Consider the following 26,843-nt stretch of genomic DNA (forward strand, 5'->3'; position numbering starts at 1 on the left):
GGGCATTCTGGGAGATGTAGTTATGCAACAGCTTGAGGTACGCAACTACAACTGCCAGCATGCCTAGACAGCTGTTTGCGGTTTGGGCATGCTGGGATTTGCAGTTTTGCAACATCTGGAGGGCTACAGTTTAGAAACCACTGCACAGTGATATCCAAACTGTGGCCCTCCAGCTGTTGCAAAACTACAAATCCCAGCATGCCCAGACAGCCAACTGCTATGTGGGCATGCTAGGAGTTGTAGTTTTGCAAGATCTAGAGGGCCACAGTTTATCGATCACTGCACAGTGATCTCCAAACTGTGACACTCCAGCTGTTGCAAAACTAAAGAGTGCTCTCTGCTGACATCTCTGCTTGTCTCGGGAACTGCACAGTGTAGAAGAGGTTTGCTATGGGGTTTTGCTCCTACTCTGGACAGTTCCCGAGACAGGTGTCATCAGAGAGCACTTAGACAGAAAAGAACAACTTAACTTCAGCAACTCATAAGTACTGAAAGGATTAAGATTTTTTAACAGAAGTCATTTACAAATCTGTTTAACTTTCCAGAGCCAGTTGAGAAATATAAAAAAAGTTTTTTCCTGGAAAACCCCTTTAAGGTAAGAAGATTTATTGTATTTTGCTCTTAGTTTATACACTAAAACCCTGCTGCAAGTCATGCAAATAGGTACCCGGGAAATATTCCGTATTATGACACATTTTATTTTCTATTATGTGAAAAGCACTGAGAAGGTCCAGGTCCCCAGCAACCATCTTCAGAACATGAAGCATCACAAATTTTTCCTTCAGCAACTAGAAAGAAAAGAACATTATTATTATTATTATTATTATTATTAATAATAAAACCCTGAAAAATATTAGTTTTCTTCATAGTTGTAGCACATCTACCAAAATGGCTGTTAACCACAGTAAACTACTGAGCAAGCGGAATATTCATGAGATGGCGCTCCAGCCCACCAGCCAGTCAGTGATTGGCAGTGTTATGTCAGGACTGACATTACTGATGGGTGGACAGGCCGAAGCACCAGCTTGTGAATATTGTGGACTACTGAACATAAGCTTACTCAGCTATGAAGTAAATGAATAAGGCATTTTTTTAGGGTCCCTGTTTATGGTACTGCCGTCTTGCAGACCATAGGAGTAGATCACAGATGATACTGATCAGTGCTATTCATATGCGTAAATAAGCCCTTTTTTCCTATTTTATAAATAAAAGTGTAAAGAAAAATTTACAAACATATTTGGTACCAGCATGTGTGTAAATGCTCAAACTAATAAAATATTGTGTTAATGTAAACATAAAAAAACAGTCCTGTTGCTTTATAGTCACATCACATCCCAAAAAGCCCCGCATACAGAAAAATTTGAAAGTTATAGGGGTCACCATAGAGCAATAAAAAAGTATGAGTACAAGCAGTACAATAATATAAAAGCACGTAAACAAGGGTATCATTTTAATAGTATTGACCCAAAGAATAAATAAAACATGTCCGTTTAAAATTTTAAGTGTCCTGTGTTCTAAAACCCTTCAAAAGTTGTGAAATTTTAATTTTCTTTTCAATTTCCCTGCAAAAATAATATTTTTTTGTTTCGCCATACATAAAAATCAAGCCCTCATATGGGTCTGAAGATGGAAATATAAAACCATTATATCTTTTAGGAGATGAGGAGAAAAAAATTTAAATGCAAAAATGAAATTATCTGTGTTCTTACGGCCAAAACGGGCTGTGTCCTTAAATAATTAAACAAGCTGTTAGTTAGGTTACCACATGTCACCGTAATTTTGACATTAATTTAGACTTAAAAATACTTTAAAACTACTACAATACTTAGCAGTGTTAAACAAGACTTTAGAGCTCACATGTCAGAATGTTCGCACGGAAAATCTCTGTGCGGATATTCTCCTAACTGCAGCCACCGGCATAACATGCCAGTGCTAAGACAGCTCACAAAGGCGCCACCTCCATAGACGGCAATGCATTTTCATCTGGAGTCCGCAGATAGAATAGACATGTCCATTCTCTCTGCGGACACTGGAATTGGAAATTCCACCATGTGCTCAGTGCAGAAGAATGCCTTTGAATTCAATGGGACTTCTGCTGCTGTGAAATCTCCATGCGGAATTCAAATTCTGACGTGTGAACATAGCCTGTAGGTTTGGAGGTTCGCCTAGAAATTATTTGCTGTAAATGGAACTTTTTGATAAAGTTCTGAGAGCCTGGGGAACTGACCTTTTCAAAAGCTCATTCAATAGGGACATAAGGGGTATTCACATCTCAGATATCCATGGCATATCTACAGGATATGTCACAAATGTCTGCTAAATGTAGGTCCCGCCTTTGGGATCTGCGCCTATCTCTAGCATGAGGGCACCATTGCTAGCCTGGTTGCAGTGGCTGAAGGTGGCCAGGATTCCAAAAACAGCCAAGTAGGCAGTTTTATGCAGTTTGCATAACCTAAATAGACGTTAATGAAAGTTGTGTAACCAGGACACCATATACTACTAAAGAGGCCATTGCCCTTAACGAATATCTTTGCCATCAAACTATCTGCCAAATGGATGTAAGGACTCAAGGATTTTAAGGAGAACATGGTTATTGCAAAACTGTACCTGCAGAAGTTAATGCATCACCCTATTTTACATTTCCTTCCTTTCCAACATTTTCTCTACATTTAACCCCTTAAGGACTCAGCCCATTTTGGCCTTAAGGACTCAGACAATTTAATTTTTACGTTTTCATTTTTTCCTCCTCGCCTTCTAAAAATCATAACTCTTTTATATTTTCATCCACAGACTAGTATGAGGGCTTGTTTTTTGCGCGACCAGTTGTCCTTTGTAATGACATAACTCATTATATCATAAAATGTATGGCGCAACCAAAAAACACTATTTTTGTGGGGAAATTAAAACGCAATTTTGCTAATTTTGGAAGGTTTTGTTTTCACGCCGTACAATTTATGGTAAAAATGACATGTGTTCTTTATTCTGAGGGTCAATACGATTAAAATGATACCCACTTTTACATACTTTTCTATTATTGTTGCGCTTAAAAAAAATCACAAACTTTTTAACCAAATTAGTACGTTTATAATCCCTTTATTTTGATGACCTATAACTTTTTTATTTTTCCGTATAAGCGGTGATATGGGGGCTCATTTTTTGCGCCATGATCTGTACTTTTTTTTGATACCACATTTGCATATAAAAAACTTTTAATACATTTTTTATAATTTTTTTTAAATAAAATGTATTAAAAAAGTAGGAATTTTGGACTTTTTTTTTTTTCGTTCACGTCGTTCACCGTACGGGATCATTAACATTTTATTTTAATAGTTCGGACATTTACGCACGCGGCGATACCAAATATGTCTATAAAAAAAATTTTTACGCTTTTTGGGGGTAAAATAGGAAAAAACGGACGTTTTACTTTTTTATTGGGGGAGGGGATTTTTCACTTTTTTTTTACTTTTACTTTTACATTTTTTTACATTTTTTTTTACACTTGAATAGTCCCCATAGGGGACTATTCATAGCAATACCATGATTGCTAATACTGATCTGTTCTATGTATAGGACATAGAACAGATCAGTGTTATCGGCTATCTTCTGCTCTGGTCTGCTCGATCACAGACCAGAGCAGGAGACGCCGGGAGCCGGACGGAGGAAGGAGAGGAGACCTCCGTGCGGCGTTCTGAATGATCGGATCCCCGCAGCAGCGCTGCGGGCGATCCGATCATTCATTCAAATCGCGCACTGCCGCAGATGCCGGGATCTGTATTGATCCCGGCACCTGAGGGGTTAATGGCGGACGCCCGCGAGATCGCTGGCGTCGGCCATTGCCGGCGGATCCCTGGCTGCGATCAGCAGCCGGGATTAGCCGCGCATGACACGGGCATCGCTCCGATGCCCGCGGTTATGCTTAGGACGTAAATGTACGTCCTGGTGCGTTAAGTACCACCGCACCAGGACGTACATTTACGTCCTGCGTCCTTAAGGGGTTAAAAGGAAACAAAACGCACAAGTCATCTTTACTTAAATATATTATAATGTCCTCGGTAAATTTAAATGGAACAAAGAAATATCTTTATTATTATTAAAAGTTCAGCAACAAAATGGCACTTACCACATTCTTCCAGGTTTTTGTTTACTGTTGAAATCCTTTGTTTGTTTGTTCGTAAGATTCTTGTCCAGTTAATGGTGTCAGCATAGCAGAGATCCTTACTTCGTATGGTAACATCTCCATCACTCACTTCTTTAAGAGATTTTAATCCCAATGATGAAATAGATACATTTGTTACAGCAAGTGCGTACCTCCAACTAAAATGCAAAAAGATACTTTTTTGAGACTATAAAATATGTTTTTAGAAACATAGAAGATTGATGTCAGAAAAAGACTCCCTGTTACAATAGAGAAACAGGGAGTCTAACATGTTTATCCTGCAGATGCCAAAGAGATGACGCTTTGGCTGGAAGAAGTCAATATGTTGGTCTGATCCAGAAGGAGAAGAAAAGAAAAGAGGATGCCAGACCAGAAAATATGTTACCTGTGAGAGATATAAATTTATGGGTATGTTCAGGCATGCATATTTTCTGCTGTAGATTTGCTTAAGTAGATTTTGCTGCCCAAATTGTGTGCCACTTCTGCTGCCACACATCCGGTTCTGCAGACAGCAGCCACCGTAGGTCACTTATCTTAAGTAGTCCGCTACGCAGCCTGAGCTGCTAAACAGGCAGCCAGCGCCGTGGCTATTTTAAATAAGTGAGCTGCGGCATAATTTCAATATCCACAGGATAGAAGTTAAGTAGCTAGTCGCGGGGTGTCCGACCGCTGGGTACCCCCGCAATCACTGGGATGGGACCCTGGCGCTCGCAGCGAGGAGCACGAGTCGTCTACCGGTAGACAGCACACGATCCATTCATTTCTATGGGATTGCCATAAAAATCGGCATTCCCATAGCACGCGCTCCTCACTTAGCATCAGGTCCCGCCCCGGTGAACACGGTGGGGGGGGGGGGGGGGGGGGGCAGAGGTTGGACCCTCCACGATCAGCTACTTATCCTCTATCCTGTGGGGTACTCTGCTGGAAAACATTTTTCTTTAAATCAACTGGTGCAAGAAAGTTAAACAGATTTGTAAATAACTTCAATTTAAAAATCGTAATCCTTCCAGTACTTATTAGCTGCTGCATGCTCCACAGGAAGTTATTTTCTTTTTGTATTTCCTGTCTGTCTGACCACAGTGCTCTGTGTTGACACCTCTGTCCATGTCAGGAACTGTCCAGCAGGATAGGTTTGCTATGGGGATTTGCTCCTACTCTGTACAGTTCCTAAAATGGACAGAGGTGTCAGCAGAGAGCACTGTGGTCAGACAGAAAGGAAATCCAAAAAGAAAAGACTGTCCTATGGACCAAACAGCACCTGATAAGTACTGGAAGGATTAAGATTTTTAAATAGAAGTAATTTAAAAATCTGTTTAACTTTCTGGCACCAGTTGATTTAAAAAAAAAAAAATTTAAGGGTATTTCCCACAAATCGAAAAAATGGCCACTTGGCAATCTTCAGACTATTTGCGGCTGGCAGAAATGGCCAGGCACCAAAAACAGCCGAGTTTTCTGTGTTAATCTTTGTGCATTCCTCCCATTGATATTAATAGGTGTTGCGCAAATAGCAAGAGCTATGCTATCTATGTAACTTTCACCTTACCATCTCTCCAACATCAAACAGGCTGAAGTTGACTGAGTGGCCATATTTTTGATTTGTGTGAAAATTAATTTAATTGCAAATGTGCTATGGCTGATTTATTATATTATTATTATAAGAGACGCTGTTAACTCTCATGAATAAGCTGATCTTTGGTATGGTCTTAGGTAACTGAAGGGGCTGCCTATTTAAGATAATCCACCTTTTTTTTTTTCTTTTTTTTTTCCTTTTTTTTTCATAAAAGTGTTTCTCTGCTAAGACTCCAAAGTCAGGTTTATCCTGTGGGTGAACAAGTGTTTATATTTCCTATAAAAGTATTGCATTTAAAGTAAAGCATTAAACTGTCCATTAAAAATTGATAGATTCTCTATGTAATTCTAAATTAGCCAGTGCAGAGAACAGCTATTTTTTAGCAGTACAAAAATAGTTGTTTTACTGAATTGAGACACACGTGGCCATCTCTCCATTTATACTCCACCTTGATGCAGCAGTTAGAGGGGCCCCGCATACACAGTCATGGTCGTAAATGTTGGTACCCCGTAAATTTTTCTAGTAAATGAAGTATTTCTCACAGAAAGGGATCGCAGTAACACATGTTTTGCTATACACATGTTTATTCCCATGTTTATACCAAAAAAGGGAGGAAAAAAAGCAAATTGGGCATAATGTCACACCAAACTCCAAAAATGGGCTGGACAAAATTATTGGCACCCTTAACTTAATATTTGGTTGTACACCCTTTGGAAAAAAATAACTGAAATCAGTCACTTCCTATAACCATCAATAAGCTTCTTACACCTCTCAGCCGGAATGTTGGACCACTCTTCCTTTGCAAACTGCTCCAGGTCTCTCTTATTGCAAGGGCAACTTTTCCCAACAGCAATTTTAAGATCTCTCCACAGGTGTTCAATGGGATCTAAATCTGGACTCATTTCTGGCCACTTCAGAACTCTCCAGCGCTTTGTTGCCATCCATTTCTGGGTGCTTTTTGACATATGTTTGGGGTCATTGTCTTGCTGGAAGACCTAAGATCTCGGACGCAAACTTAACTTTCTGACACTGGGTTGTACAGTGCAACCCAAAATCCATTGGTAATCTTCAGATTTCATGATGCCTTGCACACATTGAAGGCACCCAGTGCCAGAGGCAGCAAAACAGCCCCAAAACATCATTGAACCTCCACCATATTTCACTGTGTTCTTTTCTTTGTAGGCCTCATTCCGTTTTTGGTAAACAGTAGAATGATGTGCTTTACCACAAAGCTCTATTTTGGTCTCATCTGTCCACAAGATGTTTTCCCAGAAAGATTTTGGCTTACTCAAGTTCATTTTGGCATAATGTAGTCTTGCTTTTTTATGTCTCTGTGTCAGCAGTGGGGTCTTCCTGGGTCCCCTGCCATAGCGTTTCATTTTATTTAAATGTTGACAGATAGTTTGCGCTGACACTGATGTTCCCTGAGCCTGCAGGATAGCTTGAATATCTTTGGAACTTGTTTGGGGCTGCTTATCCACCATCCGGACTATCCTACATTGACACCTTTCATCAATTTTTCTCTTCTGCCCAGGCTCAGGGTGATTAGCTACAGTGCCATAGGTTGCAAACGTCTTGATAATGTTGCGCCCTGTGGGCAAAGCCAAATCTAGATCTCTGGAGATGGACTTGTAACCTTGAGATTGTTGATATTTTTCCACAATTTTTGTTCTCAAGTCCTCAGACAGTTCTCTACTCCTCTTTCTGTTGTCCATGCTTAGTGTGGCACACACAGACACACAATGCAAAGACTAAGTGAACTTCTCTCCTTATTATCTGCTTTCATATGTGATTTTTATATTGCCCACACCTGTTACTTGCCCCAGGTCAGTTTAAATATGAGGAGAACCGAAAAGATAGGACTTGCTTAGCCCTTGGCGCCTATTCCTCAAGTAACGATTCCAGACGGTAGTAGTCAATAAAACAACTGGCCTTTATTGGTAAAAAAGATGGGTGCAACACATTGGTTTCGAACCCGGGCCGGGTTCTTCATCAGGCAGCTGCCTGATGAAGAACCCGGCCTGGGTTCGAAACCAATGTGTTGCACCCTTCTTTTTTACCAATAAAGGCCAGTTGTTTTATGGACTACTACCGGCTGGAATCGTTACTTGGGGAATAGGCGCCAAGGGCTAAGCAAGTCCTATCTTTTCGGTTCTCCTCATACTAAAGCTACACCACGACCTGGAGGTCACGGTGAAGGACGCTCAGGCTGCCGCCCGTATTTTCAACTACAAACCCCAGCGAGTCTACAAGCTCATCAAGGTGTTGTGCCCTCAGCACAACGCTACACGGTAAGGTGCAAAAGACACGCCCACACGTCAACCCACCTTATGATTCTCCACTAGGAGTGCATCTCTTCTTTTTTATATATATCTCCTTCAGGTCAGTTTAAAGGAGCATCACATGCTTGAAACAATCTTATTTTTCCACAATTTTGAAAGGGTGCCAATAACTTTGTCCAGACCATTTTTGGAGTTTGGTGTGACATTATGTCCAATTTGCTTTTTTTCCTCCCTTTTTTGGTTTAGTTCCAATACACACAAAGGGAGTAAACATGTGTATAGCAAAACATGTGTTAATGCAATCCTTTTCTGTGAGAAATACTTCATTTTCTAGAAAAATTTCAGGGGTGCCAACATTTACGGCCATGAATGTAGGAGGTCACACCCCAATCAATGATATATATCATATTATGTGGGTGTTGAGACCCTCAAAGTATTGAAGCACCATACCAGTTTAAAAGTAGAAAACTGCTTCAAATTCCTTTTGGATCTATTAATTAAAGAGAACCCGTCAGCTGGAATTTACATTTCAAACTGCTGACACTGTTAAATAGAATGGTGCCTTTGATACTGTCTGTGCTTTCATAATGCAGAAAAATACTTTTAGTCTCTAATGTCAAGTGTCAAAGAGGCATTTACAAGTCCCTGAAGTGCTAAGGGCTCGTGCCCCCCTGGTTTCCCCTCCTATTCCTGTTCCTGCTTGACTGACAGTCAGCTGGAAGCTTAGCCCTGTTTACAAATCACCCAACTGCACACAATTTTCCCTGGAAGCTGAGTCCTGGCTGTCAATCAAGTAGAGACAGGGATGTGAAGGAAAGCCAGGAGGAGTTTCAGCCCTCACCACTTGGGAAAGCCTCTTTGACACTTGGCACCAGAGAATAAAATCATTTTTCTATGTTATGGTAGCCCAGACAGACATATTAACCCCTTTAAGTCCCTTTCAGTCCCAGCTGCTATCAGCAGCCAAGACCCGGCTTAATGCATAAATACACTCAGCGGAGCTGACTGGGATCATCATGAGGAAATCACAATGTCCCGATCAGCTGAGATGGCGGCAGGAGGGCCCTTACCTGCCTCACCAAGACTCCATGCGGCTATTCCATGCATCCACTACTCTCTCAGTAAAGTAATCCTTCCTGATATTACTTTTACACCTTTGCGCCTCTAATTTAAAACTATGTCCTCTTGTGGTAGTTGTTCTTCTTTTAAATATGATCTCCTCCTTTACTATGATGATTCCCTTTATGTATTTAAAAGTCTCTATCATATCACCTCTGTCTCTTCCTTCTTCCAAGCAATACATGTTAAGGTCCTTTAACCTTTCCTGGTAAGTTTTATCCTGCAATCCATGTACTAGTTTAGTAGCTCTTCTCTGAACTCTCTCAAGAGTATCTATATCCTTTTGGAGATCTCTGAACTCTCTCTAGAGTATCTATATCCTTTTGGAGAAACGGCCTCCAGTACTGCGCACAATACTCCAAGTGAGGTCTCACCAGTGTTCTGTACAGCGGCATGAGCACTTCTCTCTTTCTACTGCTTATACCTCTCCCTATACATCCAAGCATTCTGCTAGCATTTCCTGCTGCTCTATTACACTGTCTTTCTACCTTTAAAGGGGTATTCCAGGAAAAAACTTTTTTTATATCAACTGGCTCCAGAATGTTAAACAGATTTGTAAATTACTTCTATTAAAAAATCTTAATCCTTCCAATAATTATCAGCTGCTGAAGTTGAGTTGTTCTTTTCTGTCTGGCAGCAGTGCTCTCTGCTGACATCTCTGCTTGTCTCAGGAACTGCACAGAGTAGGATAGGTTTGCTATTGGGATTTGCTTTTACTCTGGACAGTTCCCGAGACACGTGTCATCAGAGAGCATTTAGACAGAAAAGAGCAACGCAACTTTAACAGCTCATAAGTACTAAAAGGATTAAGATTTTTTAATAGAAGTAATTTACAAATCTAGAAGAGTTGGAGAGGCTCTTGTCTGACTACCCACCAAATAAACCCGGGCTACCTAATTAGACACTTATACCCAAGGTGTCAGATTGTAGTTTGTCTGTAGAAATATATATATTAGGGCTCAGGGTTTGAGACAACTGGACAGGTTGTGTTTAAAGTAATATTTCAATTTATTGATTGTATATAATGTGACAATTGAATATTAGATAAAATGTAAATAGCAGCAACTGCGTCTCACAGGGCCCTTGTGTAGGCGCAGCACCAACTATTAAGAACTATACCATATGTATAGTACAGTATATAAAATATAAAAATATACTTGTAAAAAATTATAAAAGATATAAAATAAGAATATAGAGACCACCATAAACATATATATAGAGAGGGATCTGGATGGGAGAGTCTTAGTCCATCCTCTATGGTAAATAATCTCCTCTCATAAAAAAGTCCTGCTCATATAGACCGATTCTGGTATTGTGGTAACCAATGGCAACCATAAGGTTAGTAACCCATAGCAACCGTTCTGATGAGTCCGGCTATTTAAGCACTTCAACGTTTAAGTAGAAGATAAACTTGATATTTGTAGACAATATTCAACATGAACAGCTAGTGTGCAGTCACTGTTAATATGCATGCATATTTGTATGATACTTTGTATCTCACCGCTCCCGGACACTGATGCGCTGGACTTCACGGGGATGCTGCGATCTCCTCCTGATGCGCTGTGTAATCCTGCAGTGTATTAGCACTGAGTAGCTGTCTTGGTAAGCGGCAGCATCACCGGAGACTCGGCAGTCTCCCACAGTGGTGATGTTGGTAGATGGTGGGTTGCGGGTGGTGTTGTCACAGCGGTTCTGCGGATGCGCACGTACATGTGCCGGTGGCGTCCTCGTGGCAGCGAGGCGCGGATGTCTCCTTCACCGGGTGTCGGGTGATTGACAGTTTATTGTCCGGTATCGGACTGCTATTGACTTAAGCAGGGCAAATATACTGGTGGTCTCAATACCTAGCGACAACACCACCCGCAACCCACCATCTACCAACATCACCACTGTGGGAGACTGCCGAGTCTCCGGTGATGCTGCCGCTTACCAAGACAGCTACTCAGTGCTAATACACTGCAGGATTACACAGCGCATCAGGAGGAGATCGCAGCATCCCCGTGAAGTCCAGCGCATCAGTGTCCGGGAGCGGTGAGATACAAAATATCATACAAATATGCATGCATATTAACAGTGACTGCACACTAGCTGTTCATGTTGAATATTGTCTACAAATATCAAGTTTATCTTCTACTTAAACGTTGAAGTGCTTAAATAGCCGGACTCATCAGAACGGTTGCTACGGGTTACTAACCTTATGGTTGCCATTGGTTACCACAATACCAGAATCGGTCTATATGAGCAGGACTTTTTTATGAGAGGAGATTATTTACCATAGAGGATGGACTAAGACTCTCCCATCCAGATCCCTCTCTATATATATGTTTATGGTGGTCTCTATATTCTTATTTTATATCTTTTATAATTTTTTACAAGTATATTTTTATATTTTATATACTGTACTATACATATGCTATAGTTCTTAATAGTTGGTGCTGCGCCTACACAAGGGCCCTGTGAGACGCAGTTGCTGCTATTTACATTTTATCTAATATTCAATTGTCACATTATATACAATCAATAAATTGAAATATTACTTTAAACACAACCTGTCCAGTTGTCTCAAACCCTGAGCCCTAATATATATATTTCTACAGATAATTTACAAATCTGTTTAACTTTCTGGAGCCAGTTGATATATATATATATATATATATATATATATATATATATTTAAAAAAAAGTTTTTCCTGGATAACCCCATTAAGTCTTCTGAAATAATTACTCCTAAATCCCTTTCCTCAGATACTGAGGTCAGTACAGTGTCAAATATTCTATATTTTGCCTGAGGATTTTTACGCCCCAGGTGCATTATCTTGCACTTATCCACATTAAATTTCAGTTGCCAGAGTTGTGACCATTCTTCTAGTTTGCCTAAACTCTTTTCCATTTGGCGGATCCCTCCAGGAACATCAACCCTGTTACATATCTTTGTGTCATCAGCAAAAAGACATACGTTACCATCAAGACGTTTTGCGATATCACTAATGAAGATATTAAACAAAATTGGTCCCAGTACAGATCCCTGAGGTACCCCACTGGTGACAAGACCTTGCTCTGAATATACTCCATTGACTACAACCCTCTGTTGTCTGTCACTCAGCCACTGCCTAATCCACTCAACAATATGGGAGTCCAAGCTCAATGACTGTAGTTTATTGATAAGTCTTCTATGTGGGAGAGTGTCAAAAGCCTTACTAAAATCTAGATATGCAATCTCTACTGCCCCTCCGACATCTATTATTTTAGTCACCCTGTCAAAAAAATCAATAAGATATGTTTGACATGATCTCCCTGAAGTAAACCCATGTTGTTTTTCATCTTGCAATCCATGAGATTTTAGATGTTCCACAATCCTATCCTTTAGTAGGGTTTCCATTAATTTCCCCACTATTGATGTCAGACTACTATAATAATAAAGACTACTATATTTGATTGTAAAAATTTACATATACACTATATATATATATATATATATATATATATATATATATATATATATATATACATACATATGAAATGTGGCACAAATGGCAAATAACCTATTAGGCAATTACATACCTATGTTTTGGACCACCTCGGATTACTTCAAGATTTTCAAAAATGCTCAGATCAGTGTAATCTTCCGGCCACCACTGAATTAATAAATAACCTGTAACACCAAAGGTTATGTTAAAGTAACCACATATCAATGAACTGTATTGTTAGTCAGCGTCAGATATTATACAGGTTTTGTTTTCACAATTTTGAAAAAAAGAGTACAACAAATTAAACCTACAATCCTACTGGAGGTCATATTCAAAACTATTCACATCAAAAATGCATTATTTCGTGCCAGATATTCAGTGTTTTACATGAGAATTTTCCAAGGTTTACACTAGTCACACCAGTTTTACAAAAGTGGGCGTGGCTATGTAAATATCATGTTTTACAAGGGGTGAGTCCATTTTACATTAAAATTTTCACACAAGCTTTTGCTAGTGTAGAAATAACAGAAATGGTTGTAGATTTTTTCGTTTTTTTCTTTAGTATTTTGGGAAAAGGTGTTATTTAATCAATTATTGTTTTATTTATACAGTTATCGCTTGTCTGGGCACTAGAAATCATGAAATATTACTTGAGATGCTTCTGCCAGAATCTTCCAGGATGTAAAATTTGGCATGAAAATCGGCAATTTTGGACAAAAAAAATCCAAAATTGCAGCAACAAAAAAAAATTGGCGCCAAATTTGACAATTTTTGGCACGAAAAAAAATAAAGTGGCACAAAATTGAACTCTCAAATATTTTCATATTTTCAAAGCAGCACAAGAGACCTTTCAAAATGTAAGGAGAATAAAAAAAGAGTAATTAATATCAGTGTAACAGAAATTACAGTAGTTTTTGAATATCTCTCCCACTGTGTTGATGAAGAGGAAGGCAAAAAACCCTTATGGAGGCCAATGCCAATTGCCCCATTCTAGGGAAGAAATTCCTTCTTGATTCCAAATATGGCAATCAGAATAAATCCCTGGATCAACGTTCCACCTCCAGAAATTTTGTACCAATACATTTTTTATGGAAGGCATCCAGTTCCGTCTTTAAAGGGGTATTCCAGGCAAAAACTTTTTTTTATATATCAACTGGCTCCGGAAAGTTAAACAGATTTGTAAATTACTTCTATTGAAAAATCTTAATCCTTCCAATAGTTATTAGCTTCTGAAGTTTTCTGTCTAACTTCTCAATGATGATGTCACGTCCCGGGAGCTGTGCATGATGGGAGAATATCCCCATAAGAGCTGGACAGCTCCTGGGACGTGAGTCATCAGAAAGCAGTTAGACAGAAAACAGCAACTCAACTTCAGAAGCAAATAACTATTGGAAGGATTTAGATTTTTTAATAGAAGTAATTTACAAATCTGTTTAACTTTCCGGAGCCAGTTGATATATGAAAAACAGTTTTGACCCAGAATACCCCTTTAACTTGTTCAATAAAGCCACTATCACAACATTACGTGGAAGAGAGCTCCAGTCTCACTGCTCTTACAGTGAAAAATACCTGTCTGTGTGAAGGGTGAAAACGTTTTCCTCTAGATGTAGAGGATGCCCCCTTCTCATGGTTATCGGCCTTGTTATAAAGAAAATCACTAGAAAGATCCCTGTACTGTCCATTCATATATTTGTACGTTGTGATCAAATGGTCCCTAAGATGTCTTTTATTCAAAATAAATACCGCGAAGCTTGATAACTCGTCTTGGTCTTGTAATCGCCATACCATTAATAATCTTTGTTGCCCTCCTCTGCACCCTCTCCAGTCATGTCCTTCCTATACACAGGTGCCCAAAATTTTGCACAAATTTCTAAGTGGGGTCTGACTAGTGATATGTATATATGGCAAATCTATGTTCTTTCCATGAGTGTGAATAACTATTTTGATAAATTCAATGACTTTCTAGCCTTAGCAGCAGCTGCCTGGTACAAGTCACTAATGTTGAGTTTAAATGAACTGGTGCCAGAAAGTTAAACAGCTTTGTAAATTATTTCTATTTCCTTCCAGTACTTATTAGCAGCTGTATGCTACAGAGGGAATTATTTTCTTTTTTGAATTTCTTTTTTGCCTTGTCCACAATGCTATCTGCTGACATAGGTTTGCTATGGAGATTTTCTCCTGCTCTGGACAGTTCCTGATACGGGCATCAGGTGTCAGCAGAGAGCACTATGGACAAGACAAAAAAGAAATAAAAAAAGAAACAAATTTCCTCTGTAGCATACAGCTGCTAATAAGTACTGGAAGGACAAATATTTTTTAATACAAGTAATTTACAAATCTGTTTAAGATTTAAGAAAAAAAGTTTTCCACCGGAGTGATTATCCTCCTCTGTGTCGATTAACGTACGCTAAAACACTACAGTCAGATATTTTTTGAGATTCTGTGGTAAACTATCTCTATGCACATTGGGGAAAATTTATCAATATGTTACCCCAGGTTTCTGGCATAACTGGCAAAAAAATTAGCATTAGAAAGAATTGTGATTTTTTTTCTTTCTGTGCCAGGGGCACATGGCTTAATGGCCAGGGGGAACAGCCTCCTGCAGCCTATCAAATGTATCACTGATACTGTTATAAATTGCAGCATGTATTCACAGCTTTCTGCACAGTATTCTGCACATATCTGAAGTGCAGGATTTAAAGCCGCGGATTTCATGCTACATGGTTAAATATAAACTAAATGACTGAGCACAGTTTCAAATCTGCAGCATCAAATATGCGCAGCATACTGTACATGTGAATACACCCTTAAATAGAATTTGCCATCACACCAAACCTTACTAGGGGACAGATTCAATTGCCTCTAGAAAAAACTTCCACCAATCGGTGCTGGGATACAACAAACTTAGATAGAGTAAAACTCAACTTTTAATAATATTCATCAGGTAAAAAACAAATCAAACAACAAATATTCATAATGTAATGTTGTGCATTTGCAGCAATCATAATGTAGACATAAGCACTTGCACACATGAATTCCAATCCACAAATGATTGCATATAGTGCCAAAATACATAGAGTCAGATTTAATGTGATGGATTAGCAGATTAATGGAACAGTATCAGCAGGTGCAGTAATACCTCTGTCCCTGTTCTACCTCCCTTCACCCTGTATTATGACCAAATGTCACTATAGCACTATAGTACTTAATCTGAGTTCACTCTGGCTGTCCAGCATGTAACTGGAGCACTCGTCCTACCTTTTGCCCTCCCTTTGGCTAGAGATATGGCGAGTGCTCCAGTTACATGCTGGACAGCCAGAGTGAACCCCAGATTAAAGGGGTACTTTTTTTTTTTAGGTGTTTATAAGTCAACTGGTGCCAGAAAGTTAAACAGATTTGTAAATTACTTCTATTAAAAAAATCTTTACCCTTCCAGTATCTTTTTAGCAGCTGTATGCTACAGAGAAAATTCTGTTCTTTTTGAATTTCTTTTTTGTCTTGTCCACAGTGCTCTCAGCTGACACCTCTGTCTGTGTCAGGAACTGTCCAGAGCAGCATAGGTTTGTAGTTTCTCCTTCTCTGGACAGTTCCTGATACGGACATTAGGTATCAGCAGAGAGCAGTGTGGACAAGACAAAAAAGAAATAAAAAAAGAACAGAATTTCCTCTGTAGCATACAGCTGCTAAAAAGTACAGGAAGGGTAAAGATTTTTTAAGTGTTTTACTTTTAGATCATCAGGGAGACTTCAGTATGTGTTCCTCTCAGCATACAATGCAGCAATGGCAACAACCCTACGACATCTCCTCCGGTATATGCAGCTAGATATGCCTCTAGTCTAACCCCTATCAGTGTACAAGTGCTTATTCATATATTATGATTGAAGTATATATATGGTTGAGATTTTGATTATTAAAAGTTATGTTTTATTCTATCTAAGTATGTTGTATCCCAGCCCTTTTTGATTTTCAAAATCTGTTATCAGCATCACTCACAATAACCTATTGATATAAGCTTGTAGTGCGGGTGCCAATGATACTTATTGTTTTCTGATCCGGTGTGTTCTTTAGTGTACACAGGGCGTTCCCAAGGCCCGAGTGCATTGTGATGTCCGGCCTAGAACTTCATAGAAAACTCCCACCTTTCCTGTGCTGATCCTCCTCCCCCGTAAAATCTTTCTCACGAGCAGAGAGATTTCACTTCATATCGCAGCCACAGGCAATATAAAATGAAATCTCTCTTCTCACAACAGTTCACAGGGGAGGAGGATCAGCATTGTAGAGAAGTGCGTTTACTCTGAAGATCTATGTTGCACTCGGGCCTTGGGAAAGTCCTGCGTGCACCAAGCTTTTTCATTATCAGGGAATGGAGGCACACATTAGAAACTGTAAATACTATTGTCATCAGCATCACCCACACTACAAGCCTCTACCAATAGGTTAATGCAGGTGATGCTGATGTCAGGTTCACTTTAAATGCCTCAATAGGCTTTTTAAAATACCTACAAAAAGTCCTGCAGAAAAAAATTGTGCTAAACAAAAATTTTTAGAAATATGCCTAATGAAAATTTGATAAACGCATGTGTTGTTGTAACATTCAAAACAGATACTATGAAAAATGTGATAACAACAAATGCAACGTTTTTGTAAACCTACCTAAATTTTCCATATGTTGGATGTATGACAGGCAGGTTTTTCTTTTATTGGAATAGAATAAATTATATTGGTGATATTTGACTTTGAAATGTTACATAACCTTATAGTTTGGAATAACATGTGCCGAGTCCAGAAACAAAAACAATACTGCGAGCCTGTCTTGGGGGATGTACAGCATAGTTGTTGCTTATTAAACCAAGTGCGACAGAACATGTGATTCGTTTTCAGCTCCTGATTTCTTTATGGGGTGGGAGGCACCCAAACATGGGCTAAGCTTTATCAAATCATTTAAAAAATGTCCTACTATGTTATTCATAAGCGGCACACGCAGTAGGTTACTGACAAATGCAATACGCTCTATATTTCCTATAGCACAAATCATGTGGAGCATATCAGTCAGTTGTTCCGGATGCATATGGTCTGTAATGACCAAAATTTTTTAGCTAAGATATAACAGACGGCATGTTATGGGATGTCCATGCGCATAGTCTCAATAACCTTCCCTGTTTGAGTGTAGATAAAAGTAATGCTGTTACATAGAGGGCAGGGGAATCCATAATTCAGTCCAGCTGCATGAGCATACCTAGATCAGCATTCTCAGTATTGTCAATTATACAAGGCAGCCACTGTACTTTCCACTTATACCTGCTCAAAAAAATAAGGGGAACACTTAAGCAACACAATGTAACTCCAAGCCCATCACACTTCTGTGAAATCACACTGTCCACTCAGGAAGCAACACTGACAATCAATTTCACATGCTGTTGTGCAAATGGAACAGACAACAGGTGGAAATTATGGGCAATTAGCAAGATACCCTCAATAAAGGAGTGGTCCTGCAGGTGGTGACCACAGACCACTTCTCAGTTCCTATGCTTCCTGGCTGATGTTTTGGTCACTTTTGAATGCTGGCGGTGCTTTCACTCTAGTGGTAGCATGAGACGGAGTCTACAACACTTGTGTAGTGGCTTAGATAGTGCAGCTCATCTAGGATGGCACATCCATGCGAACTGTGGCAAGAAGATTTGCTCTGTCTGTCAGCATATTGTCCAGAGCATGGAGGCGCTACCAGGAGACAGGCCAATACATCAGGAGACGTGGAGGAGGCCGTAGGAGGGCAACAACCCAGCAGCAGGAGCGCTACCTCCGCCTTTGTGCAACGAGGAGCAGGAGGAGCACTGCCAGAGCCCTGCAAAATGACCTCCAGCAGGCCACAAATGTGCATGTGTCCACTCAAATGGTCAGAAAAAGATTTCATGAGGGTGGTAGGAGGGCCCGACGACCACAGGTTGGGGTTGTGCTTACAGTTCATCACCGTGCAGGACGTTTGGCATGTGCCAGAGAACACCAAGATTGGCAATTTCGCCACTGGCACCCTGTGCTCTTCACCGATGAAAGCAGGTTCACACTGAGCACATGTAACAGATGTGACATAGTCTTGAGATGCTGTGGAGAACATTCTGCTGCCTGCAACATCCTCCAGCATGACCGGTTTGGCGGTGGGTTAGTAATGGTGTGGGTTGGCATTTCTTATGCTTGCCAGAGGTAGCCTGACTGACATTAGGTACTGAGATGAGATCCTCAGACTCCTTGTGAGACCATATGCTGGTGCGGTTGGCCCTGGGTTCCTCCTAATGCAAGACAATGCTAGACCTTATATGGCTGGAGTGTGTCAGTAGTTCCTGCAGGAGGAAGGCATTGATGCTATGAACTGGCCCGCACGTTCCCCAGACCTGAATCCGATTGAGCACATCTGGGACATCATGTCTCGCTCCATCCACCAACGCCATGTTGCACCACAGACTGTCCAGGAGTTGGCAGATGCTTTGGTCCAGGTCTGGGAGGACATCCCTCAGGAGACAACCCGCCACCTCATCAGGAGCATACCCAGGCATTGTAGGGAGGTCATACAGGCACGTGGAGGCCACACACACTTGTTTTAAGGACATTACATCAAAGTTGGATCAGCCTTTAGTGGGGTTTTCCACTTTGATTTTGATTGTGACTCCATATCCAGACCTCCATGGGTTGATACATTTTATTTCCATTGATAATTTTTGTGTGATTTTGTTGTCAGCACATTCAACTATGTAAAGATGAAAGTATTTTATACGATTAGTTCAATCATTCAGATCTAGGATGTGTTATCTTAGTGTTCCCTTTATTTTTTTGAGCAGTGTATGTTTCTTTTAATTTAATTTTTGCCTTTAATGTAATGGCCATCTGTGTATATTTTCCTAGTACATATAAACAAATTACACTTTATAAAATGATTACAATGTACTGAACACTGATCTAGTTTTCTTGTACCTGTTATTTCTCGGATGCTTCTGAAGATGTTCAGTTTTGCTGGATCCATTGCAGTTGTGTTGGTGAACACGTCACTGAAAAATGTTAGTTTTTATGTTAGTTGTTGTTTATAAATGAACCTCTTTCCAACACAGCGATTTTCTATTTTTTTCCATCCCGACCTACCAGGAGCCATGGTTATTCACTTTTCTGTAACTGTATGAGGGCTTGTTTCTAGCAGGGTGAGTTGTAAATGTATTAATATTTATTAAATCTTTCAGGGGGTTACAGAAAAGAACTGCAATCTTCCCATTGTTTTCATGAGTTCTTATGTTATATGAGGGCTACATTATTGCAAGACACGTTATATTTTATTAGAAAAATTATGAAAAACTAAAACAAATAAAATGTAAAATGATGCTTCACCGAGACTAGGATGAGGTATAAAAAAAAAATGTATTTGCTTAAAACGATGCGTTTTGATCCCGAACCAGGATCTTCATCAGGTTTGACATAGATCGGAAAAATCACAGCTTATATGTTGATAAAAGAAGAACTTCTGGGTAACAGGTGAAACCAGGTAAGGAGCCATGTGCAAACAGCCTCCAGGTAAGAATCTGTGTGCAAAAGGCCATATAAACACAGCATTTATAACACAATGGGAGAAACAAATAAAAGAATTAAAAACGTCTCAAAAGTTAAGCTAAAACAAGCTAAAAGCATAGCTACTCGAAACTGTTAGAAATGTGTTTGGAGGGGTGTGGCTTAGTCAAGCAGGTGTGAGCTAGCACCTAGAGAGCCTGGGCATTTGACTTCCGACATGGAGAAGCTGGTCCCCAGACAAAGTTTATGGTGTGCGGCTACAGCGAGTACCCTGTGAACCTTCCATCCCCGGTCTCCAATATCTGGCTACCCTGGCTACCCCGGCTGACTGGGTTTAGAAGTTAGTTGACTGGGATACAGGTCCGGCGTAACAGCAATTTGATCTTGCCTCACCGTAAGAACATAGCTAGCTGTACGAGCCAGAGGAGTAAGGCTGTAGCGTCATCCTGGCGCAGAGGACTCCTGGGAGTAACGGGATCAGCTCATTGAGCGGACGCCGGAGATGCAGAAGGAAGGGAGTTATGCGGTGTCTCGCGATACTCTGGTTTGGAGAGCTTTCTGAGGCCGTGGAGAGATGCAGAGGGAATTGACGGCTTCCACATGAGAATGCGATGGCGGCATGGATGTTTTGGCAATGGTGACAGAGCAGCTGAGGACTGTCCAGGGTGTGGACGAACTCCCTGCAGGTGAACATGGGGCCTGAAACTGTAATGATTGTGACGCAGGGGGAACCAGAGATACAGGCACAGTCCGAGCTGAGCTTGGCCAACCCACCAGCTGGGGGGCAGATGCTTTACAGGAAAGGAGGGAAGGAATGGGTACGGTGGCGAACGCCCAAGAAAGCGTACCCTCTGATTTTCAATTGCTCCTATCTTTAATGCAAGCTCTCCCCTCAAAAAATGTCTTAGACTTTGCAGTTAAGCACATTGAAGAATGCTTGGATAAATGCTTGGATCACTAATATAGAAAATGTAAATTTAGCGGTTAACGCACGCATGGATACAGTGGATGTCTCAATAAATAGGATGACCGAGCGAATAAATCATCTGTCATTATCATTAGATGATCAGGAAAATAGGGGGAGGGGAAATAATGTAAGGATAAGAGGCCTCCCAGAACTGCACTCACAAGATGATCTACACAGACGATCCACGGAGATCTTTAATAGCATCACTAACCGCCCTATAGATTCCTCCTTTGTGATCAAAAGAGTTCATAGAGTGGGAAAGCATAAGAAATCATGACCCCCAGCGGCAAAGGGATGTCCTCTGTCATTTATATTATTTCTCTGATAAGGATACAATTATGTGAGCTTTAAGGCGGTCCAAAACTATACAGTATGAAGGAACGCAAATCAGGATTTTTGCTGACTTTTCGGTCTGTACTTTGCAGATGCGTTGAGGGCTAAATCCCCTTCTGGAAAAGATTAGAGAAAGTGGGGCGATCCATAGATGGGTCATCCAAACTGGCTGGATTGGGACTCCATGATTTGTAAATAAGTGATTAAGGAGCGGGCAATGTTTGATGTTTCGCTGATCTTTGCATCTCTGGTTGGGGAAGGTGATGGGGCTGGTAAGCCGTGTGCTTTATTTTTTTGCACTTCATTGGTGTTTTTGGCTGCAAAAGGGATTGGGGCAGAGTATAAATAAAGTGAGAATATAAGCATAGCTGGGTTGAAGAAAATAGGTATTTCTATTGTAGTGTGTCAGAGGAGGAACGTTCAGTCTCTTCACATGGTTCTCTACACTCCCCCAAGGGTTTTTTCTTCCTTTTTTTTCCCTTTTCCCTTTCTTCTTTACCTTCCAGTCTCTCTCCGGAGGTTCCGCTATAAAGAAAGATGGCTGCAATTATATTGTCCACAGACGCAGAGAAAGCCTTTGACCGGGTGAACTGGGTTTATATGGAGAAAACACTGAGATACCAACGCCATGTTGGTTTTAAATTTTGCATTTTTGCAGGCAGTTTTTATTCTTTTTTGGACTTTAGCGATCCAAAAAAATTATGGAGATACCTTTTTTATAAAAATTTTGTAGGGTACGATAAAAAATTTTATTAAAAAAAAACAGTAGTGATGGAAAAAATTGTATCTAACGAAATGTATGTTTTTTTATTATGAAATGTTTATTAATTTTTAAACAGGGATCAATTTATGTGAGCGGGTAAAGCACTAAAAATGTACCCGACAATAATAAAAATGTAGTGTGTGTGTGTGTTTTTCACTTATTTTTTTAAACATTTTTTAGGCAGTACTACTACTCCCAGCATGGAACGCACTGTTCCATGATGGGAGTAGTAGTACCTGTATTAATAGACAGATCGCCCGCTGCAATCTTTCTGTATAATGTATAGATGCGGCGGCCGCTGTTCTATGGTCCCCTGCCCTGACGTATATTCATATTTCCCGCAGAGAGCTGTGATTGGCCAGATGGTTCCAGCCAATCACAGCTCTCTGTGAGAAATCGGAATGTGTATATATACGGCGTGCAGGGGAACATAGGAGAGCGCCAGCCGCATCCATACATTATATCGGAGGATCACAGCGGGTGTCAGGAGTGATACCTGCAGTGATATTTTCTTAACTACAAGTACTACTACTCCCAACATGGAGCACACTCTGCTCCATGCTGGGAGCTGTAGTACTTGCATGAATAGACAGATCGCAGCGGGTGTCAGAAGTTACACTCGCTGCAATCTGTCTATTAATGCAGGTACTACAGCTCCCAGCATGGAGCAGAGTGTGCTCCATGTTGGGAGTAGGAGTATCTGCATTAATAGACAGATCACAGCGGGTATCACTACTGACACCCGATGTGACCGTCCTGTTTATAGCAGAGATGGAGCGGCTGTATACAGCGCTCGCATCCCTGCTCTGCACTATACTCCGGGCTGGCCACTCATTCATTCATCTTTTCCTCAGAGCTGTGATTGGCTGCAACCGGCCAATCACAGCTCTGGGCGGAAAATATGAATGAGTGATGTGAATAGAATGTCACTCAGAGTACAGAGCAGAGGTGCGAGCGCTGTATAGAGCTGCTCCGCTTCTCTGCTATATAATGGACGATCGCATCGGGTGTCAGACTGATACCCGGGGCGATATGTCTATAGTACAGGTACTACTACTCCCAGCATGGAACAGTGTGTTTCATCCTGGGAGTAGTAGTACTACATAAAAAATAAATAAAAAAAGAGAAAAAAAAGTTAAACACACACAGACTTTACAAAAAAAAATGTATTCAAATTTTGTTATAAAAAAATTAACATTTAGTTAAATACACTTTTACATCCCCACTGCATCCTTTTTTTTTTTTTTTTTTTTTGGTACCCAACTATTTTGTAAAAAAAAAACGCAAAAGGGGCCAAAAACGGCAAATTCCACACAAAGGTAAAAACGCCAGAAAAAACGTCAAAACGCAGGGAAAAACTGTGGCAGTTTTTCTGTTGTTTTTTCTGGCGTTTTTATGCCACAAAAATCGCAGGGCAAAAATCTCAGTGGAGTCCTAGCCTTATAGGCAACTCTGCTTTCCTCCCAAGCCTGGGAGACCCAGAAATGGATTGAATGTGGTTTATTTAGAGTGAGACACCTGAGAAATGACTGCCCACCAACTCTTGGTTAGAAGTGGCAGACATAACCTCGCCGACCCCCTTGGGAGCTTGGAGGGCTGTCCAACTGAAACATTATATGGCTTCCATACCACCGCCAGAATGGTACATGACCAACACTACCAGTTTTGAGGTTATGTGTTTAGCAATAGAGCCTTTGAAACACATGTATATATAAATTGTGTATTTCAGCGAGAGGGGAAAACCTCCCTTCTTTTACTAAGAAATGGAAAAGGGATTTAGATTCCCCTGAAGATTGGTCCAAGATTTTCAAAACAGCACATAGTTCTGTCATTAGTACACACGCCCAAGAAGCCAATTATAAAATCATATCTCATTGGTACAGAGTCCCTAGAGGGAAATACGTAGTGCAAGGAAATAGTGAAGTATTATGTTAACGATGTGGCAAGGCAGAGGGCACCTATCTGCATTTGCTGTGGGAGTGTGAAATTATTGGGGAATTCTGGGGGAATGTTTATAAGATCATTAGCGAGATTACTGGGGTGGGTGTACCATGGTCTCCTGTTTTTGTTTTATTACAACACAACGATATACCACCTTGTGTCGACAGCTAGAGGCTGTTTAACCTTTTTTTGGAGACAAAGGAAGACCCCCTCAGTACCCTTTTGTTTTGCAATAGTGAATGAAGTTATGTATCTTGAAGATTTGAGGCTTTCTAACAGTGTCACAGAGGAGGTTTTCATTAAAATATGGTATGAGTGGAAACAGTACCAAAAGACAACAGAATATATGTTGAGGTTAGGTGGAAGGAACGGATGGGGGAAGGGGATAGAGGAGGGTTATGTTAGATCACTGAGGGGGGGAGAAGGTTGGGGGGAGGGGATATAAACATGAAGGCAGCGTGGAAACAAGTTAGCATTTTTTATTTTTATTATTTTTATTTTTGTTTGTTTTGTGAGTTTGTAAAAAGTAATACTGTGGTTTGGATAAGACGTTACTCTATGTCTAATGGTGGTTTCTTTTCTATTTGAAATTGATTGTATGTGTCTGGGGACGGATCCTATAGGAGTGATAATTGTAGGATTGTCAACTTCAGCATGGGCATTAGCACAATGCCAGGATAGACCATACAGAGGAATGAAATATGAAATTCAATATTTCCTCTGCATGGTCTATCCCAGCATTGTGCTAATGCCCATGCTAAGGTTCACAATCCTATAAATATCACCCCTATAGAATCCATCCCCAAACACATTTCTAACAGGTTCGAGCAGCTTAAATGTAAAGAGTTTTTTTTTGGATCTATAGGTTAGGCACTTTACATCCACAAGGTTTAAATGAATTAACAGAAGTCATACTATAAATAATCTCAGATTTCCAGTTACTACTTATTTTATTTCACTGTTTGCCTGGTCTTCCATTTATTCTGTGATCATCACTCTTATCCATTTGTAGTTAACTGTTGCCCTCTAGTGGCATCATGCCAGCAACGCAGCAGTATCCAATCATATGGGCTCACGCCCTCTAGTGGTGGCTCTAACACAGTTCCGCAAACTGAATGGTGTGATCTGTCAACACAGCGATATACATTCAGGTACCTTGCTATATCTCTCTATATTTGATGGTATTCTTTTATATGTATATATTCATTTCATGTCTTAGCTATGCTTTCAGCTTGTTTTAGCTTAACTTTTGTAATGTTTTTAATTCTTTTATTTGTTGCTCACATTGTGTTTTAAACACTATGTTTATATGGCCTTTTGCACATGGCTTCTTACCTGGTGGCACAAGGCTCCTTACCTGGTTTCACCTGTTACCCGGAAGCTATTCTTTTATCAACATACCAACATATAAGCTGTGATTTTTCCAATGTATGTCATACCTGATGAAGATCCCAGTTCGACATCGAAACGCGTCGTTTAAAGAAAATCTTTTCTACAGCTCATCCTAGTCTCGGTGAAGCGCCATTTTACAGTTTTTTTAAAAGTTTTTTTTAGTTTTTGATATGTTTCTATTGCCGGTCATTGGATTATGTGTACTGGGAATTTCCTGTGGCTGCTTACCGGATATCTTTCTCTACATGTGATGATAGATGTTGTGCTCTGAGCGCAACCCGACTTGGTAAGGGCAACGGCTCACACCTCATATTGCTTTAAGAACATCTTACAGTCCTCACTAGGGGCGCACCTGGGTCTCATTTTCTTTTATTTTACAATAAAAAAAAATATAGATAGATATTATTTGATTAACTGATTATTTGATTAACTGCTATTTCGTTCGTTTGTGGGGAAAAATAAATTTTATCTTTTCAAAGTTTTTTTTTAGTTCATTTATTTTTATTATATGGGTTGTTACATGATTACATTTTTGCACAAGTTACATTTGAGTTTTAACATTAAATGGATAATTGTGATACATACATCCTTTCCTTTGTTTATCTACCTAGATGCCATGGTCTGCATTTTGTGTGTGCCTTGTGCTTACCTGTTTTAGCTGATGTGGCAGGCATGCATTCGTTCCCATTTTGGATGTAAATTCATCACTGACATTGTTCTATAATGATGCCTAAATTTCCTATAAATACTCTGTGCACAAAGATTGGGTGTGGTGATTTATCACTGCAATCGGTCATCTCATCAGGCTGCTGTTGTTAAAGTTTACCCAGGTGAACTCATTAGATTTTAAAGAGAATTGAGATCAGTTCACATTCTGTGCAGTTTTGCATTTTCTTATTCAAGTATGTTTTCTTTTAAGAAATATTGCCAAATTAATTTGACCTACAGTATCTATAATCACAATAGAGGTATAGTATGGTTTAAAGGAAAACGGTCACCTGTTCACCCGCACTATAACCGATACACCGGGTTATAGTGCGTGTGAACAAGAGACCGATGTGGGGTCTCGGACTGCTATACCTACCTGCAGTCTGGAATCTCGATCCCCCAAAGGCCCCCCTTCTTCCTGCGCTCACTTGTGCTCTGAGGCGGTCCTGCCGACTAGATTTAAATATTCTACTGAGAGCTCACGTGACCGGTGATGCGCCAGCGCTTATGAATATTGATCTAGCCGGCGGGTCCACCTCAGAGTGCAAATGAGCGGAGGAAAAAGGGGGACCTTTGGAGGATCGGGGTTCCAGACTGCAG

General features: G+C 40.2%; 1 protein-coding gene across 2 annotated transcripts in view; it reads right to left on the minus strand.

Moving 5' to 3' along the window:
- Positions 1-614: 614 nt before the first annotated feature.
- The window catches only part of LOC130273546 (epidermal growth factor receptor-like), a 156,286-nt gene continuing 130,057 nt past the window's right edge, over positions 615-26,843 (minus strand). For both annotated transcript variants that reach the window (XM_056520544.1, XM_056520543.1), the window contains 4 exons: positions 19,558-19,631; positions 12,689-12,779; positions 4,121-4,314; positions 615-788 (listed from right to left, as the gene is read on the minus strand). In XM_056520544.1, the coding sequence (XP_056376519.1) occupies positions 697-788; positions 4,121-4,314; positions 12,689-12,779; positions 19,558-19,631 (451 nt within the window). In that variant the 3' untranslated portion in view covers positions 615-696. The remainder of the gene's footprint in view (positions 789-4,120; positions 4,315-12,688; positions 12,780-19,557; positions 19,632-26,843) is intronic.

This window comes from Hyla sarda, chromosome 5 (assembly GCF_029499605.1).
Source record: "Hyla sarda isolate aHylSar1 chromosome 5, aHylSar1.hap1, whole genome shotgun sequence".
Taxonomy (NCBI): domain Eukaryota; kingdom Metazoa; phylum Chordata; class Amphibia; order Anura; family Hylidae; genus Hyla; species Hyla sarda.